The sequence below is a fragment of the Tripterygium wilfordii genome, chromosome 10 (assembly GCF_013401445.1).
Source record: "Tripterygium wilfordii isolate XIE 37 chromosome 10, ASM1340144v1, whole genome shotgun sequence".
NCBI classification, from domain to species: Eukaryota; Viridiplantae; Streptophyta; class Magnoliopsida; order Celastrales; family Celastraceae; genus Tripterygium; species Tripterygium wilfordii.
In genome coordinates this window covers 8875663-8894795 of record NC_052241.1, presented here as the reverse complement: position 1 = coordinate 8894795, position 19133 = coordinate 8875663, and the positions used below count along the sequence as shown (strand labels likewise).

At 35.5% G+C, this 19133-nt stretch overlaps 2 protein-coding genes and 1 long non-coding RNA gene across 4 annotated transcripts; all 3 read right to left on the bottom strand.

Moving 5' to 3' along the window:
* Nucleotides 1–383: 383 nt before the first annotated feature.
* LOC120007994 lies at nt 384–2025 on the bottom strand. Its single transcript, XM_038858495.1, has 2 exons — nt 1835–2025; nt 384–1608 (listed from the first exon to the last, which is right to left on the bottom strand). The coding sequence occupies exons 1-2, from the start codon at nt 1995–1997 to the stop codon at nt 1343–1345; spliced, it is 429 nt and encodes a 142-aa protein (XP_038714423.1). The 5' UTR covers nt 1998–2025; the 3' UTR covers nt 384–1342.
* Nucleotides 2026–2194: 169 nt separating this feature from the next.
* LOC120008073 lies at nt 2195–4178 on the bottom strand. Its single transcript, XR_005470283.1, has 3 exons — nt 4032–4178; nt 2771–3122; nt 2195–2546 (listed from the first exon to the last, which is right to left on the bottom strand). It is a non-coding gene; the product is annotated as an uncharacterized LOC120008073 (long non-coding RNA).
* Nucleotides 4179–13460: 9282 nt separating this feature from the next.
* LOC120007632 (nuclear pore complex protein NUP50A-like) lies at nt 13461–19081 on the bottom strand. Of its 2 annotated transcripts, XM_038857992.1 has the most exons (3): nt 18904–19081; nt 17976–18018; nt 13461–15272 (listed from the first exon to the last, which is right to left on the bottom strand). In XM_038857992.1, exon 3 carries the CDS (start codon nt 15205–15207, stop codon nt 13825–13827), a length of 1383 nt encoding a protein of 460 aa, XP_038713920.1. In that variant the 5' UTR covers nt 15208–15272; nt 17976–18018; nt 18904–19081; the 3' UTR covers nt 13461–13824. The 2 variants fall into 2 exon arrangements, with proteins under 2 accessions (XP_038713920.1, XP_038713919.1); XM_038857991.1 differs by lacking the exon at nt 17976–18018.
* Nucleotides 19082–19133: the final 52 nt, after the last annotated feature.

Sequence of the window (19133 nt, the reverse complement as noted above, 5' to 3'; positions counted from 1 at the left end):
CAATAAAACTAATGTTAGCGGAAATATTGTTTAATTTATACAAATATTTAATAATTGCACAAATGATTTTCATCTTATATAGTCTTAACAACTTTTATTATATTTGTTTTCTTTTGTAGTCAAACAAATATATACTATCTCTGTTAAATTTATTTCTATAATTTTTTTAATTTTAAAAAATTATTAATTTAGCATTAACACAATTCAAGTACCATAAATAATCATACATTAAAATAATATTAAGTATCATATTACAATCTCACAACTCGAAATAGTTAACACTTAAATATTGTTGACATAGACCCACAATCTCAATGACGCTCCCTTAGACAGACAAGTTTGTTTGCAATAAGATCCCGAACAAGCGTCATTGTATTGTCGTCACGTAAATCCGAATCCCCTGGTGCAGCAGCGTCACTAGTACCTTCTTCATATGAACAATTTGGTTCTTCATCTATGTCCATGAACTCATCATCATCTGTCACCCTTAATCGAATAAAATTGTGAAGCGCCATGCACGCTATCACAATTTCAACTTGAATCGGGAACGGGAATGAACGAATATTTCTCAGCATCGGCCACCTATTCTTTGTTACCCCAAAAGTTCTTTCTATCACATTTCGAAGCGATGAGTGTGCATGGTTGAATACCTCTTGAGGTCCCGATGCTCTGCGGCCATTTTCAAATTGAGACGAATGATATCTTTCACCTCTATACGGGGCAAGATAACCAATCCTATTAGGATATCCGGCATCTACTAGATAATACTTTCCTGCAACAATTCAAATAATTAAAATAAAATAATTTATGCTTTAAACGACTTTAAAGTAGTATGAGTTTGTTGTACCAGGCGGTGGATGCAGAAAGTTTAACGAATCATCGGTAATTGCATCCTGAAATACCCACGCATCGTGTGCAGATCCCTCCCAACCAGCCGAGACAAAAATGTAGCACATGCCAAAATCGCATGCGGCCATGACATTCTGTGTAGTGAATCATTTCCTCCCTATGAACCGACCTCTCTCATCCTTGGGAATAACGGCTGGAATATGAGTACCATCAATAGCACCAATACAATCCCTAAATGGCCTGTATTTAGGATCATTCCTAATCCTAGCAAGGACTGTATCGAACTGGTTCTCCCTCGGTTTGATAAGGTCCATGGCCATTAGGTATACACTATGCAGAACATCCCTGAAAATCCGGCTAATTGATTCATCGGAATGCTGAAAGCATTCTTGTAACAGTCTATCACTAGCACCTTGCCCCAAAGTAAATAGGAACATACTAACCATTTCCGGAATTTGAATGTTGTTCGTGGTCGATAACATGTACTTGTCCCTTAAATCTTTGCATAGTCTCTAAAAATTTCTTTCTTCATCCTGAAAAGTTGAGAACATCTAGCTGGGTGTCCTCTCAAAATTTCTGCCACCCAATCAGAACCTTGTAAAGCTGATGTCCTACACGCAACCCTATCAATATATGTTCCACGCTGGTTGTAGTATAACATGGCAGCTGCTGCAGCACTGACAACGACTACAAACCGCGCTACCCATTCACGTTCTGCACGTCTATTGTGATCACCATCCATGTTAATAGTTTCCAATCCTGAGCACAAGTAACAAATAAAGTTCAAAATACATCCATTTTACTCCATGGCCAAAGTATGCAACATTCCATAATATACATAATGCATCATTCAACCGTAATAAAAATTCCATACTATACATAACATTATCATTAGCTGAAAAAAAAAACTAGTGGTTAATATGCGTGTCATCCCATAATGATAATCGCAACAAAACTGGGCTAGCAAGTTTCAGAATTCACAAACCGCCGACATTCGTCCCCTTCTTGTATTGATCAAACTTTCTCTCTATAAAGGGCATTCGCAGTGCATCATCACAGTCTATAAAGAATTCACTGTTCATGTTGTCACGCAACAAATCCACTGCAAATAGGTACAACTCTGTACTCATGTGCTGGTCATGCATCATTTTCTTGAGAATTGCGGCTGCTATTCCATACTGGCATTGGCCTCCTCCATATCCTATACTTGAATCATGTGAAGGTGAATTCAATTTCCCAACTACGTTATGCACAGCTTGTACTAGCTCGTTCATTGTATCAACCTTGGCAGTGGCTCGCTTCTTACGAATCCGGCATCCACTCATATGAGATGACCTTTTACCCAAGCTAGCAGTTGTATGTGTTGGAGTCATTGACTTAACTCTAGGTGGGGAATTAGCTGTAGAGAAAAACTCATCATGTTGTTCATCAACAACTCGTACTGGGCTGTTATCCAGGTTCAGGTCATGCAAGGGTGGCTCGGGCACATAGGGATCATCATCAAACCATGTATCAAAGCCATCTGAATCCCCATGGTTCTGTTTTTCAAACCCCACCGATGTATAAGATGAATGTTTCACACCACTTGAAGGTACCATTCGATACGAACCAGTAGCATAAGTACCTGCAAAGCAAAACTCAAGTTCATCTTTGAACTTGAATCCATGTTTGTGAAACTTCACATACTCCTTGTTCTCCTACCAAATTCATCAAATATTAATCAACATCATTATCTGAATTAAGACTTCATCCACAGTCCATGAATACTGAAAAAAGCTGCACGATAAAAGAATGCAATTAAATTAATGCTAGGTTTTTAAGAAACATAATATTGAGTCAAGGGCAATTTTCATATGACCTTCGAAAAAATAAAGGGCAATCATAGACAACCACAGTACACGAAAGTTTACAAAAAGTTTACCTTAATTCTTTCCTCCCACCACTCATTTGATGCATCAACTGTACCCAACTCAGCATTCAATACCGGTATCTTTAGCCATCATTTTCGTCCATAATGTCCAATCCTTTCTAAGGGCATCCCATCTGTTTTTCAAAGCTGCCTTTGGCCAGCTGTATTTGGTCTTTGCATTAAATTTTACAATGAGATCCTCCCATTCTATCTTAGGGATCCGACTACCGGGTACCCTCTTAGCAGATTGCATTAAATCATAACACAACTCAACTAGGACTGTAGTGGATTTGTCATCTCATCTAACCTTATCATACTCCCCACCTTCAATTGAGCCAACCTTTTGTTTTCCTTTTCGTGACATCTATAAACACATAAAGATTAACAGTATGCATGTGCCAAAAAAAAGAGGACATTATTAACATATAAATAAGCTGAAAATTTTATGGTTTGAACAAAGAATGCAATAAAATTTTATACAGAGAAGGCATAGCTATTTCACTATGCAGTAAGCAATTTATGATCCGCCAAACAAAGCCAATCAGAGCATTGATCAATTTCCCATATCACAATAATTTCATTTCTGGTATGATCTAAGCTTTTACTACGACAGACCTATCTAACTTCCTAAAAGAAGAATATAGATGGTAGTTTTTGGTTGAGGCCATAAACCACATTAGGACATTCAAATCTAGAGAAGACAGGTCAAATGGTCCGTTTGATAAGCCAAAAGGTCCAGCGAAAAAAAGAATGATGGATAAAAGTGTTAAATCAAAATACATTATAAGAAATTGTTTGTAATAGATAAAGGTGGGCATTTCTAGTGAGCTGAACAACAACTAACAGATGCTTATTACCAAATCAATAAACAAGCATGCAATACATATATATACAACAATCAATTACGAAGTAAACAATACTTTCAGAACAAACATCCCACAGCAGAGCCACATTTGTGGTTGTAAAATACAAATATAAAAACAAGGACAAGAATGTTTTATGTACCAGTCTAGCTGGGTTTCTCAATTAAAATGTACGTTGAGTAGGAAATTAATAACACAGGCTTTACGAGCAGATCTCTTACCTAGGTTCTCTTTGTACATGAATAACCCTAATAAACTCAAAATGACCATAGATGAAGTAATTTTAGAAATCAATTGTAGTTTTCATAATGAAATAACCATATGGGATAACATCTACAATCAAATCCAGTATGAGAATACAAAAAACGGAAATCAAATTCGACCGAAGAAAATATAATCGAGAAGCTTACCTTACTCGCGAAGAGGAAATCGACCAGACTTTCTTCAGAATATGAAACAGAACTCGGTAATAAGCTCGATTGAGGCTTGGGTAGATGGAAATCGTCGATTTACTGGATGGAATGAGCTGAAACAGATGGACATCGCCTAGGTGTAGAGAGAGAGCTGAGTGTGTAAGAGGAAGTGAGATTTTTTTTTTTTATTTAACGTCTTTGACCAAAGCGGAAGCATCTAATAAGCTCCTATTTGGAGCTTATTAGATGTTGACGGATCTGCTGCCATTTTGGCAGCGGATCCGCTTCCGCCGCTCTGTCGTTTGGTAGAGCATCGGACGTCAATGTCCAGCTAAGCGGAAACGCTCCATCCGATGCTCTGCCAAACAGGCAGTAATTTATAAGTTCCAAAACGCTCCACAAAATAAGTTTGAAGTTGAAGTTTATTTCATAATATTTGTTTTTCTTTTATTAAAATAATATTATATTTAATATTATAAAATTTTATATATTAGTTTTAAATTTATTTATATACAAATATCTTGTAATTTATAAGTTGGAACTTAAAATTAAATTTAATAATAAAAATAAATGAAATTTATCAAAAATAAAAATAATAAAATAACAAACTATAATTTTTTTCATCAAATACCCGACAGTTTATTTTACAATTTGTAATGTAGTTTGTTTTTCACGGTTTATAAGTTAGCATATTTTGATAGCAATACCAAATGGAGCCATGATTAAACTGCCACATATTGGTAAATCTGACTTTGAGGAGGTTGAATTGATTAGGAAATTAAGGATAACAAATCAAATTCATTGATAGTGCATTTTTTTTTATCAAATTCATTGATGGTGTATATCCCTGTTGTATGATCACACCTAGTTGGAATTTTTTTACTTGTGTTTTTCAAGTTTGTATGGGACTTCCCTCAAGTCTCCTTTGGACCATTGCAAATTCCGTTGTGATTTCTTAGCTTGCAAGAATATTGGGTATGTTGACTTTGTTTAGCATATTTATTTTTCATGTATTTTCTATTTTCATTTTTTGAAAAATAGAAAACAACCCTGAAAACACACGTTTGATAACTCATTTTAGAAAATATGGGGAATATGAAATCATTTGCAAACTGAAAAATAGAAAAAAAAATTCCATAAAAAAAAAAAAACTGAAAAGCAAACCAAACATTCCAGGTTGACCTCTCTCTCTTTCTATCTCTTATTTTTAATAAGGATATCCAGACAAAGTCTCGACTATTCTCTTGAACTTTTACTATTTTTGTCTCAACAAAGAACTACTAGGCCCTGGAGCATAGGCTGATCCACTTGCAATATGGACCCCACTGATAATATCTTGAGGCCCCAAAGCCCAAGCCCAAGCCCAAGCCCAATCGATATGAAATAGTGAAAATATTTTCTATTAAAACTAATTCACGGTTTCCCCATCAATGATCGCAGAAGCCAAATCCGATAGCCATTCTAGCCCAGTGGTCTAGGCTTCCAGCCTTGGTCTCTATTACCCCAACCTAAAGGAATGCACACATGGTAAACAACATTATATATCATTGAAGAAATGTGCATGACTTTTGATTATTAACTAGAGATATACATTGTAGATAAACGGACAGATGACATATTTAGTCATTTGCAGAGGTTTGGTGATCTTTTTACATTTCTAGTGCCAACAAAGAAGTAACTCTGTTTTGCTTGGTGTATCGTCTTTTGAAGTTAATATTAATTTTGGCTAGATTAACAGCAAGTAGAAAGATATTTTTCATGAATGAACATTATCAAAACGGATTAAGACAATCGGATTAGTGACTAGTTCTTAAATAATTGTCTTGTATGTTACATAGAAAAAAATTGCTTTGATTTATTATTAATCATACTGTAATGGGATGTTTTTAGAATACGAAAACTCGTAGGAAACCATTATAATAAATAAATACGTAAAATTTTATTGCTTGAAATTATTATCTTCATATCATTAAAATAATCCCAAAAAAAAAATTTCAAGGGCACCGCCCCAAACCCCTGCTACGTAGTTGTGCCCCTAGTGAATTCGAGTGACTAACATCAACAAAAGCACACATTAAAAAACAAACAAAAAAATGGATCGGAGATGAATACAATTAATAGTGTTCTTGTGAAAACAGAGAGAACAAAACTAAACAGTAAAAACCATTGTTTATGAAATGATCAATCATATATGAGCACATGTTACATGGGTACCCTTTTTTATTTTATTGCAGAAACATACAAAAAAAGAAAAATTGCATTGTAAAACCCCCCACATTGAAGAGTTTGCATAATTTGGGAAAGCATCTCAGCCTAAATTTTCACAGAGATTGTATTGCTGTCCCCCTTAATATGACAAATATTGAAACTATATAAGTCATTTGAAATTTAACCAATACCAGGCCTGCAAGATCCTATATATATATATATATATATATATATAGAGAGAGAGAGAGAGAGAGATTGGAGTGTGAACATATATATCGCTGTAGTTGTGGTGATGAAGTCAGTTGTGTTAACATGGTTCATATTTGGGGTATTGCTTGTAGGGCAATCTAATGCAGATTTCATAACTTTCGGGGGGTGCTTCGCTCCTTGCTTTGGAGGTTGTCTTCCTGGACCTGCTGAGGATTTGGGTCCGTGTTTTGTCAAGTGCGCATGGAACTGCCTCCCCAAAATCATTGGTATGGATCATTGCAGGCTCGGTTGTGCTTTTGCATCTTGCAACAATATCAGTACCAGAGACAATCCAGGTAATCCACTCTCTCTCTCTCTCTCTCTCTGTCTTAAAACTTTCCTTCTTTTTTTTTTTTTTTGTTGTTGTGTGTGAGTGTGATTTGATCTTGTGTGTTGTGTTTTGTTTTGTAGAGGGAGAGAAAGTGGGGAAATGTGTTGATTCTTGCTCGGGATTATGTGCTGAGAACTACGCATTGCAGCATTAACAGAGGCTTATAAACGTTTGGGTTTTGTTTTTTTTTTTTGGCCTCATTTTGTGTTCTTATTTCTGGGTTTATAGGGTAGTTCATGAACTGGGCTCTAAGGCATAAGTCCCACTTTTGTTTCTTTGTTTCTGTTTTTTCTACAAAAACTTAAAATATCAATATCTACGAATAATTGCATCATTAACACATATTGGTAAATCCGACATAGATATGGGCTGATCTTCCCTCAATCTCCTTTGGGACATTGCGAACTCGATTGTGCTTTCTTAGCATGCAAGAATAAAATCTGTTCCATATGCTTGTTTTCTATGTATTTTTTGTAACATAAAGATTTTTGATGTAAGATAAACATAAACACTTCATTCATGAGCACCTATACGGTGGTTTCATATGCGCGTAAGGGTTAACATAAACGACATACATACCCACACAAATAAAGAATCTTCTTGAATTCTCTTAATTATGTTCACCGTTACTTAGGTTACCCTTGTGACGCCTACTCCACCCGCGATTTTTTTTTTTCTGGGTGTATATTTTTGACCTGGAAATTTTTTCTTCAAATGGCTGCGGTTTTGATCACAGCGACAAAGGTAATTTTTTTTAGTGTCCCAATAGCTTATATTAAATATGAGCAGCTGTAAAAGGCATTTTTATATATCCAGCTCTCATGACTGATCCATACTTTTTCATTAATAATTTTGACACAATTTATTACAAATAAATAAAAATGAGCGGCTAACATCAACAAAAACAAACATTAAAGACCAAAAAAAAGGGGAGATGACTACAATTAATATTGTTCTTGTGAAAACATAGATAAAACAAAAACTAGAGATCATTGTTTATGAAATGTCATCAATTCTATAGAAGCATATGCTACATATGGGGTACCCTTTTTATTTTATTTTATTGGAGAAACATACAAAAAAAAATTGCATTGTAAAACCCCACATTGAAGAGTTTGCATAGTTTGGGAAAGCATCTCAGCAGCCTAAGTTTTCACAGAGAATGTATTGGTAGCTGTCCCCCTTACTAAGTCATTTTAAATTTTACCAATACCAGGCCTGCTAGATCCAATATATATATATATGTATATGTATATATTGGAGTCTGAAAATATATACCGGGGTAGTAGTGGTGATGAAGTCAGTTTTGTTAACATGCTTCATAATTGGGGTAGGGTATTGCTTGTAGGGAACTTAATGATCTCTAAAAATTGATTCTTGTTTCATTTTGATCACTAACCGTTAAATTGTGTGAATTTAATAACCAAAGCTTCATTTGTGTCAATTTAATCACCGGGGCAAAAATTTTCGATTTTGATTAGTTGGTTGAACCATTGTTGCTATGTGGATCTTAATATCCAAGGCGGATATTATGAAAAAAAAAAATTTTAAAATTTCAAAGGTGGACCAACGATACAAATACGATTATAATTACCATTAATGTAAGAGAATATGCCACTTCGTTACCAACCTGAAGAACATAATCTAAACTAAGAGATCCCAAAGAAGAGCAAACTCTCGGAGAAGAATCAAACTCTACTAGTCGGTTGAATTACTTGGACATTCTGTTTTAAATTGTCAAGCTAAGTTGTAAATATTTTGTCATCGAGATTTGATTATAAGTTATAAATAATAAAATGAATATTATGTCATTCGAATAGCTGTTCCTAAAGGATTTCTTATGTTTTAGTTTGGCAAAATATAACGTTTGGTTCCTTAACCATACTCCTAGTTTCACTTTTGTCCTTAAACTTTTTTTGCTTTTAACTTCGTCCTTCAACTATTGAAAGGTATTTATTTCGTCCCTCAAGTGAGAGAGTAACCGGAAAAATCCAATGTGACATCTATTTGACATATGAAAGTAATCTTAGTCGGCAAACTTTGACAAACGTGAACGATATTATACTTAAACTATTAATGTCTAGCACTTTTAGTGCTAAAACTATACAACAAAATAGTTTGGTGATTTTGAAGAATTAGGTATTTTGGGGATTTTGTAAGATGACAAATGTAAAATTTAAGCCAAGTGGGATGATAGGTATTAAAATTATACCAATTGGGAAGCCACATATGATTTTTATGATGTCGGAATCATTTGAAGGATGAACAGGGTATTTTTGAATAGTTCAGGAACAATTTTAAGAGAAAAAAGTTTAAGGACAAAAATAAAATCAAGGGTATAGTTGAGGGACCAAATATATATTTTTATCGTTTTACTTTTAATAACCAACCTTATTTTTCAATAAAAAGAAAATCCAACAAAAAAAAAAAATAGGACTCTAATAATAATAATATTAAAACATTTCTGTCTCGTTTATCTTAGATTCCAAAGAAGAAACTGCACTTTATTAGAAACAAAATAAGAGATAATCGCAATTGAGTTCTTGTTTAAAATTCATTGTTGTCGTTGATTTCTATATCTCTTGTAAGACCACATGTTACATGGGTTTAATTTGACAGGAAAAACATATGTAGCCTGTTCGGTATAATTTATTGTGGAGCTTATAAATTCACGGGAGATGCTATACCAAACACTCCAGAAACACAAACTTATAAGTTCCAAAACACTCCATAGTTTATTTCATAATATTTTTTATTTTCTTTTATTAAGAAATATTATATTTAATATTATAAAATTTTATATATTAATTTTAAATTTATTTACATACAAATATCTTGTAATTTATAAGCTTGAACTTAAAATTAAATTTAATAATAAAAATAAATGGAATTTACCGGAAAATAAAAATCATAAAATAACAAATTATATTTTTTTTTTCATAAAATAGCTGACAGCTTATTTTATAATTTTTGTAATCTATATGAAATGGTGAAAATATTTTCTATTAACTCATTTATGGTTTTTCCTTTTCATTTACCATTTTTTCCCCATCAATGATCGCAGAAGCCAAATTCGATAGCCATTCTAGTCCAGTGGTCTAGGCTTCCAGCCTTGGTCTCTACTACCCCAGCCTAAAGGAACACATACATGGTAGACAACATTATATATCATTGAAGAAATGTGCATGACTTTTGAGTATCAACTAGAGATATACATTGCGGATAAACGAACAGATGACATATTAATTTGGTCATTTGAAGAGATTTGATGATCTTTCTACATTTCTAGTGCCAACAAAGAAGGAACTCTGTTTTGCTTGGTGTATCGTCTTTTGAAGTTAATATTAATTTTGGCTAGATTAATAGCAAGTAGAAAGATACTTTTCATGAATGAACATTATCAAAACGGATTTAGACAATCGGATTAGTGACTAGTTCTTAAATAATTGTCTTGTATGTTACATAGAAAAAAAGTTGTTTGGATTTATTATTAATCATATTGTAATAGGGTGTTTTCAGAATATAAAAACTCATAGGAAACAATTATAATAAATAAATACGTAAAATTTTATTATTTAAAATTATTATCTTCGTATCATATAAATAATCCGAAAAAAAAATTCCGGAGGTACTGCCCTGAACCCCTGCTACGTAGTTGTGTCCCTAGTGAATTCGAGTGACTAACATCAACAAAAGCACACATTAAAAAAAAACAAAAAAATGGATCGGAGATGAACACAATTAATAGTGTTCTTGTGAAAACAGAGATAAAACAAAAACTAAACAGTGAAAACCATTGTTTATGAAATGCAATCAATCATATATGAGCACATGTTACATGGGTACCCTTTTTTATTTTATTGCAGAAATACACAAAAAATAAAATAAAATTGCATTGTAAAACCCCCACATTGAAGAGTTTGCATAGTTTAGGAAAGCATCTCAGTCTAAATTTTCACAGAGATTGTATTGCTGTCCCCCTTAATATGACAAATATTGAAACCATATAAGTCATTTTGAATTTTACCAATACCAGGCCTGCAAGATCCTATATATATATATAGAGAGAGAGAGAGAGAGAGAGAGATTGGATTGTGAACATAGATATGGCTGTAGTTGTGGTGATGAAGTCAGTTGTGTTAACATGGTTCATATTTGGGGTATTGCTTGTAGGGCAATCTAATGCAGATTTCATAACTTTCGGGGGGTGCTTCGCTCCTTGCTTTGGAGGTTGTCTTCCTGGACCTGCTGAGGATTTGGGTCCGTGTTTTGTCAAGTGCGCATGGAACTGCCTCCCCAAAATCATTGGTATGGATCATTGCAGGCTCGGTTGTGCTTTTGCATCTTGCAACAATATCAGTACCAGAGACAATCCAGGTAATCCACTCTCTCTCTGTCTTAAAACTTTCCTTCTTTTTTTTTTTTTTTGTTGTTGTGTGTGAGTGTGATTTGATCTTGTGTGTTGTGTTTTGTTTTGCAGAGGGAGAGAAAGTGGGGAAATGTGTTGATTCTTGCTCGGGATTATGTGCTGAAAACTACGCATTGCAGCATTAACAGAGGCTTATAAATGTTTGGGTTTTGTTTTTTTTTTTTGGCCTCATTTTGTGTTCTTATTTCTGGGTTTTTTAGGGTAGTTCATGAACTGGGCTCTAAGGCATTAGTTCCACTTTTGTTTCTTTGTTTCTATTTTTTCTACAAAAACTTATAATATCAATATCTAAGAATAATTGCAGCATTAACACACGCTTATGAATGTTTGTTTTTCTTTGTTTCCTCCTTTGAAAGAATGAGAAGAATGAGATGAGAAAGGTTTAGGCCAAATCCAATCCACTTGAGGTATTGTCCGCCCTAGTGCCAAGGTCTACACAGTTTGTCAAGCCTCAAGTGGTTGGAAGTGGGCTCATATTTTGTATCTTAACATGGATGATGCTAATATTGTTTTGTTCGTTTTATTAGATATGGGCTGATCTTCCCTCAATCTCCTTTGGGGACATTGCAAACTCGATTGTGCATTCTTAGCATGCAAGAATATAGTCTGTTTCATAAGCTTGTTTTCTATGTATTTTTTGTAAGATAAAAAATAATCCCGAAAACTCATTTAGTCATCAAACACTATATTCAATATGCGCGTAAGGGTTAACATAAACGACATACATACCCACACAAACAAAGAATCTACTTGAATTCTCTTCATTATGTTCACCGTTACTTAGGTTACTCATTCATGTTACTTAGGTTACCCTTGTGACGTCTACTCCACCCGCGATTTTTTTTTTTCTGCGTGTATATTTTTGACCTGGAAATTTTTTCTTCAAATAGCTGCGGTTTTGATGACATCGACAAAGGTAATTTTTTTGTAGTGTCCCAATAGCTTATATTAAATATGAGCGGCTGTAAAAGACATTTTTATATACCATGCTCTCATGGCTGATCCTTATTTTTTAATTAATAATTTTGACACAATTTATTACAAATAAATTAAAATGAGCGGCTAACATCAACAAAAACAAGCATTAAAGACAAACAACAAAAACAAGCATTAAAGACAAAACAAAAAGGGGAGATGAATACAATTAATATTGTTCTTGTGAAAACATAGATAAAACAAAAACTAGAGACCATTGTTTATGAAATGTCATCAATTCTATAGGAGCATTTGTTACATATGGGTACCCTTTTTATTTTATTTTATTAGAGAAACATACCAAAAAAATTGCATCGTAAAACCCCCACATTGAAGAGTTTGCATAGTTTGGGGAAGCATCTCTGCAGCCTAAGTTTTCACAGAGAATGTATTGGTAGCTGTCCCCCTTACTAAGCCTTTTTAAATTTTACCAATACCAGGCCTGCTAGATCCTATATATATATATATATATATGTATGTCAGTATGTATGTATATATTGGGGTCTGAAAATATATGCCGGTGTAGTAGTGGTGATGAAGTCAGTTTTGTTAACATGCTTCATAATTGGGGTATTGCTTGTAGGGAAATCTAATGCAGATTGGATAAGTTTGGCGGCGTGCTTCACTCCTTGCTTTCAAGGCTGTTTTCCTGGATCTCCTGAGAATATTGGTGCGTGTATTTTCCAGTGTTTGTGGGGGTGCCTCCCCAAAATCATTTCTTTGGATCACTGCAGGCTCGGTTGTGCTTTCGCATCTTGCAACAATATCAGTACCAGAGACAATCCAGGTAATCCACTCTCTCTGTCTTAAAAGTTTCTTCTTTTTTTTTTTTTTTTGTGTGATTTGATCTTGTGTGTTGTGTTCTGTTTTGCAGAGGGAGAGAAAGTGGGGAAATGTGTCGATTCTTGCTCGGGATTATGTGCTCAAAACTACGCATTGCAGCATTAACAGAGGCTTATAAATGTTTGGTTTTTTTTCCCCTGCTTTTGTGTTCTTTTTTGTGGGTTCATAGGGTAGTTCATGGACTGGGCTCTAAAGTATTAGCCCCACTTTCGTTTCTTTGTATCTGTTTTTTCACAAGAACTTGTAATGTCAATATTTTCGATAAAATAATTCAAACTAATGTTCTCCTCCCCCTTTCTTCATCTTCTTCTTCTTCTTCTTCTTCTTTTCCCCTAATTTTCTTATGGTTTCTTGCAACTGGAAAGTTTGAAAACAAAATCAGAAAGGACACTGGCATAAACTGCATAAGATTCAAATACTCGACAAAATGTCCAATATGTGTAACTAACCCATATCAAGGGTATCAGGGTATGGCTTCAGAATTGCAAAAAATCCATGTCTTTCCAGACGCAGATTATGCAAGTTGAACCTGTGAGTGGCCAAATACCTGGAAAAAAGTACTTTAAAAACATTCTCAAGGACTAGACCGCAATTGAATATTAAAAAGACATCGGACTCTATAATCTCCTACAACACAAGGCCTAGAAACAACCAACTCTAGCCAAGATACTACGTCTCCACGACTCCACCGTGGAGAAAGCACAGCCGCAACTTCTGCAGGAATGGCATTATTTAGCAAAACAGTCCAGTAAAACTCATTCATCTGAAGCTTCGGGGGAATTTTCTGGAGTCTTCAAAACAGCGGGTGTTTTATCTTTGTGAGCAATGACAACCGTTCGAAACTCTTCCACTACAGAGGCATCCTTGAACTTCAGTGCAAATGTGGACAGGCCATCCTTCCCTTCACCATTGCTATTGATGCAGGCAAATGTGATTCCTCGCTTTTCCATATTAGCGAGCTTCATATCTGGGTAAAGACTTGCATTCAAAATCAATCTGTAATTTCCCCTGGCTCTCATAACAAGCCTGGCTCTTTCCGTTCCTGTTGTAGATGCATTTACCTTAAGTTCACCCTTTCCCCGCTCCTTCCAACTTTTATCAGTAAACTCAAACAACACGGAATCAGCAGAGAAAACTACTCTCTCATTTTCTTCTCCCGTCTCAACTGCAACCTCCTGCATTGATGGGAAACCAGTTCCCTCACTCTTATGAATGATAGAAGCCCCTGGAGTGTTAAAGAACGATGAATTTCCATTATTTGAGAGACCAAAACTAAAGGCAGGCTGATCATTCGTCTGCCCAAATAGAGAACCAGAACTTGCACTGAAACCAGATCCTTCTTTAGGATTTGACCCAAAGGAGAATGTGGAAGTTGAAAACCCTGTCCCCACAAGTCCTGTGAAAGCATTTTGGCTACTTGAAAGCTGTTGGAATGAACTGAGAGCGGCACCTTGTGTACCTTGATCGACATTCTTATCACCGTCATCATTCCTATCTTCTTTGTCATTCGTATCACCTCCTGCAGTTTTTCCTTCATCAACCTCAGGCTTTGTTGCCTCGCTGACAGTCTCAGTCTTCTTATCTTCAGTGTTATCCTTGTCTGCAGCAGCTTCAGTGACTGGTTCACCACCACTATTGCTTTCTGATTTCTTAATATTCTCTTCTCCATCCTTCTCACTCTCCTTGCCAGCATCTTTTCCTGCATCCTCCGGAAGTGTTTTTTCTGCTTCCTCCTTGACATCATCTTTTCCTGCATCCTCCTTGACAGCATCTTTTCCTGCATCCTCTGAAAGTGTTTTTTCTGTTTCCTCCTTAACATAATCTTTCTGGTCTTTCAAAACTGTCTTATCATTAGCTCCGACTTTTTCAGCTGTAGCTCCGGCAATGACAACCCCAGACTCAGTAGCAGGGACCAAGCGAATTGCAGCAAATGGGTTAGGTGAAGGATTGGAGGAAGTTTGATTGCGACGAACTTTGACAATTCTTCTGCTGGCTATCACCTCGTCAGTAGCCCTCTTAAAAGTTCCAGTTTCTTGATCAGAAGAATCTTCATCATCAAGACCAGGATTGTCCCTAGAAAGTTCCCTTCCAGCAGCCCTCTTCTTTGTCAGTGGAAAGGCCTTTTCCGCGTCCCCCATTGAAGAAACACACCAACAAATCAAGACTTATAAGCTGAACTACAATCACAATGTGGCAACCACATCTGCAGAACAATTTTTTCCCCAAAGGGAGGAGGTTATCAAAAAGTTATTAGCTTAACCTTTCCTAAATTAAGTAAAGATACTTCTCTATTTCTTATAGCCACATGTCCAAATACAAAATAGCATCAAATCAACACAAACAAAGTAGATGAGTGCACCACAAAAAAGTAGTGGGAACAGGTCATGCATAAACTCATCAACACTCTATTTGAAAGTCTTGATTACTTCAACCCAACAAAAACAAGTGGTACTTCATTGAAGCATTCCCATAAAAACATCACACCCCTGCACAGGTACCAAAAACATGTCTCTATGTCAAGATATATATTATTATTTGAAGTTCTTCAATTCTATTCTTAGTGCAAAATTCATTCTTGTCCCAATTCATCAGAAGCATTACAGACAACTTCTCCAGCTAAATTCTGTGTTGCAATCTCTACATGATGATGCCACCAGAGCTATCAGAAACCAAACGTTAGCACTTATAAACCAAGCATGACATTTGACCAAACTACCCCTACCCCTCTGTACAAAGACCTGCATGTCCCTATCATTATCAGAAATACAGCAAAATAGCTCCTTGAAATATTGAACATGTAAAAGCAAATCTTTCTCCAAAGTCCAAAAAATAATTCACCCAAAGAGACAGTTAGGTCTGATGTTCTAAATCTCTCTCACATCAAGGTTTTTTAGAAAGCTGAGAAGGATTTTAAAAGCAGTCGTTCTACATCAACGAGGACTCTTATCCAGTTATCCTATACTTCCACGTCAAAAAGGACCAAAGAGAGAGTTCATGCTCCACTCCAATAAAAGGAATCTTCCCTCCCAACTTTCTCATATGAGCATACAAAGAAAAGCAGGAACCCAAGTAACACTTAGGCATAGACCGAAAGTCTGAATATAAGTTTCAGCTACGTGTATTAATATTTACAAATGGAACCAATGTGTCATAGAAAATGATTGGGCTTCTTCGGAGAGCAAGGCAAAGATGTTTTTTCGGCTTGCAAGTCTCTAGAAACTGGACGTGGGCTAAGTTAAGTTTCTAAGCTTACATTAAGCTGAACCAAGTCTTAGCCATCCCAAAAGTGTTACAACCAGAGAAAGGACACAAAGATGCTTCGCTCGACTCATTCACGGCATTACCAATTGGCTAATATAATTGAAAGGGTGACTTAATAGTGGAGAAATGATGAACCATCCAGCAAACACTCATAGAATACTGCAAGGGGTTGGCTGAGTTGTTTCCTGCCATTCCATGTAAACCCATGGGTCCTAGGTCCGAAACCTCTCGCCTACACTTTGCGACTACACCCTCAATAAAATGACAGCAAAGCGCCTTGATCCCATGTACGGAAACTCTCGAGAGTGCGGTACAATGGTCCAAGACTTTACTCCGCCGGGGTGGGCCCAAAAGGGCCATGTCTTGGAAAGGTTCCCACTAAAAAAAAATTCATAGAAAGTAGGGCATACTTGGTTTATCTTCTCAATTTCAACTTCAAGTCTTCAAGAATATGATTCAAATATGAGAATAGAAAGATTTTGCGAGCAAAACATATAACAGAAAACAAATTGCCAAATCATCAGTATTTTCAAAGACTACAAACCTCTGTTAGAAATCAGCTTCCAACATTTTTTTTAATTCAATAACCCCCAAAAATAAACTGTTCCATTGTATGGTAATTCACCACTAAAAAACGAACATGCAATTTTAACAAAATGAAAACCCAATTAGGAAACCCTACTATATGAAGGAAACAGCAGTTCCAATGAACCCTACCTGCCAACTTAATAAATCACAACTAACACACTTAATGCCACAACAAATTAACACAACAACTCAGATAAATAGTTTTCAATCAATATTGATGAATTACTCCTCTATGTCAAGAAATCCAAATAATAGTATTAAAAAACAAAGCCAAAAACCTAAACATAGGAACTAGGAAGTATGAAAAGACTGAACTAAATAAAAATGAAACAGGATTATTCACATTGCATTTCAATGACTTTTTTTTTAATCTGAAATCTTGGAATTCATAGTAAGCAAAAACTGTGTTAAAAACATATTATTACAAAAAAGTTCTGAAAACAACAATTAGACCTTTTCCAACTTTACTGGCTAGAATTTAAGCTCTCTGTCTTACAATACGGTGAAAAAAGAAGAATATTGTTTTGAATCATGCCATCCTTGGAAAACACTGCCAATTGAACTACTAACCATCATAGCAGCAAAGTAGCAAACAACAAATTCATTTGTTGCACTTGCGCCATTAACAAATGCAGCTATAGCATCAATAAGCAATTACACCATATATAACACAACAATTCACCTCACACAATATCCATTGTAATTTGTACCCATATAATACTATGCAAGTGATAAGGAATCCTTAAGACCTCATTTCGTGGCCCACCAAACTTGTACAGTTGCCAACTAACCGATACAGCACATAACTTTGAGTAGTGTTGTGAAAAGGGTCACACTTGAAACGTACAGGAGGGTGACTGGTGACATGCCTGTAGGTGTTATTTCTGTTTTGATTGTTCAACGAGGATTGTGATTCAAACTCCTGCCCTTTGGACAGGGTGGTGAAGAGCTTGACCAATCGAACAAGCCCCTTGTGTCTTTATAACAACACAGCAACAATGGCTCTAAGAATCCTAGAAAGTAAACCGTGAATTACAGTCTCATAGTATTTTCTTACCATTTCATCTGGTCCCATTTAATGTGCCAACACGAGGGAACTCCTAATTCCACAAAAATCAATCAATATTTGTTTGAACAAAATTAACTAATTCATCTACCATTTCATTTCATAACAGTTTTAAAAAATACAATGATGGCCAAGTTCAATGAAAAAGACAATTCTAATTCATCCAAGGATAAAAGCGGAACATGGGAGAAAACAATGAACTTCAGAAATCTCTACTTAAAAGATTAGATGGTCAATTCATCTTGCACAAAAGAATAAGATAGTAATTAGGAAGGAAAATAAGTATCAAACAGTTGCCTTCCTGAGAAATGGGACGGAAAAGCATACACAAGTACAGAGTACCACAAATCAAACCACAAAAATCATGCCCACAAAATAAGTATCAAATAAATTCCCATGGTAAAGAAATGGATTTCATCTTAGATATAAAAAGTCGAAAAAAGAGGACTACAGATTTAAACACAGCACACCAAAACACCAAGACCCTAATTCAATGACAACAAGACTTCCTAGCTTAGATAAAGTATCCAGAGTCAGAACAAGATAACATCCTTTCAGTATTCAAGCTTTATCTATTACATGAGTTCATCCCAAATCCCCGACCTTAGGCATCACATTGATTGTTTCCGCCTCCCACTAGATAAAGCATAAGATTAACTGATTTTCCCAACCTCTTCTCTAAATCATATTCCCAGCAGCCAACCGTAGCTGTGAGAACTTTAAAAATTCGATAATCTGGCCAAAATCCTGGTGTCTATCACGGAAACGAAGTAATACAGAAGATTGCAATCAAACACCATCTCCATATATGAACACACGAAATCTAAACAACAATAAGAGAAGTGTACAGCGACACACGTATAATCAAACAACGAAAAACACAGTGAATGAAAATAAAGGGATTTCGATTATGGCTTACTTGGAAGCAGAACGCAGAGAAGAGAATCAAAAACCCTAGAGAGAGAGAGAGTGAGAGCTGGATTCGTCTTCGTATGTGTTAATTAGGAGAGAAGGAAGGGTTTTTGGATATGAATTTGTGGAAGGATCTGAGGGTTTCCCTTTTTTCTCAGTGTAATGTGATTTAAGCCATACCTCTACTCTGCTTTGCGTATTACTGAGGCGACAAAACAACGCGTGTCAACTTAATTG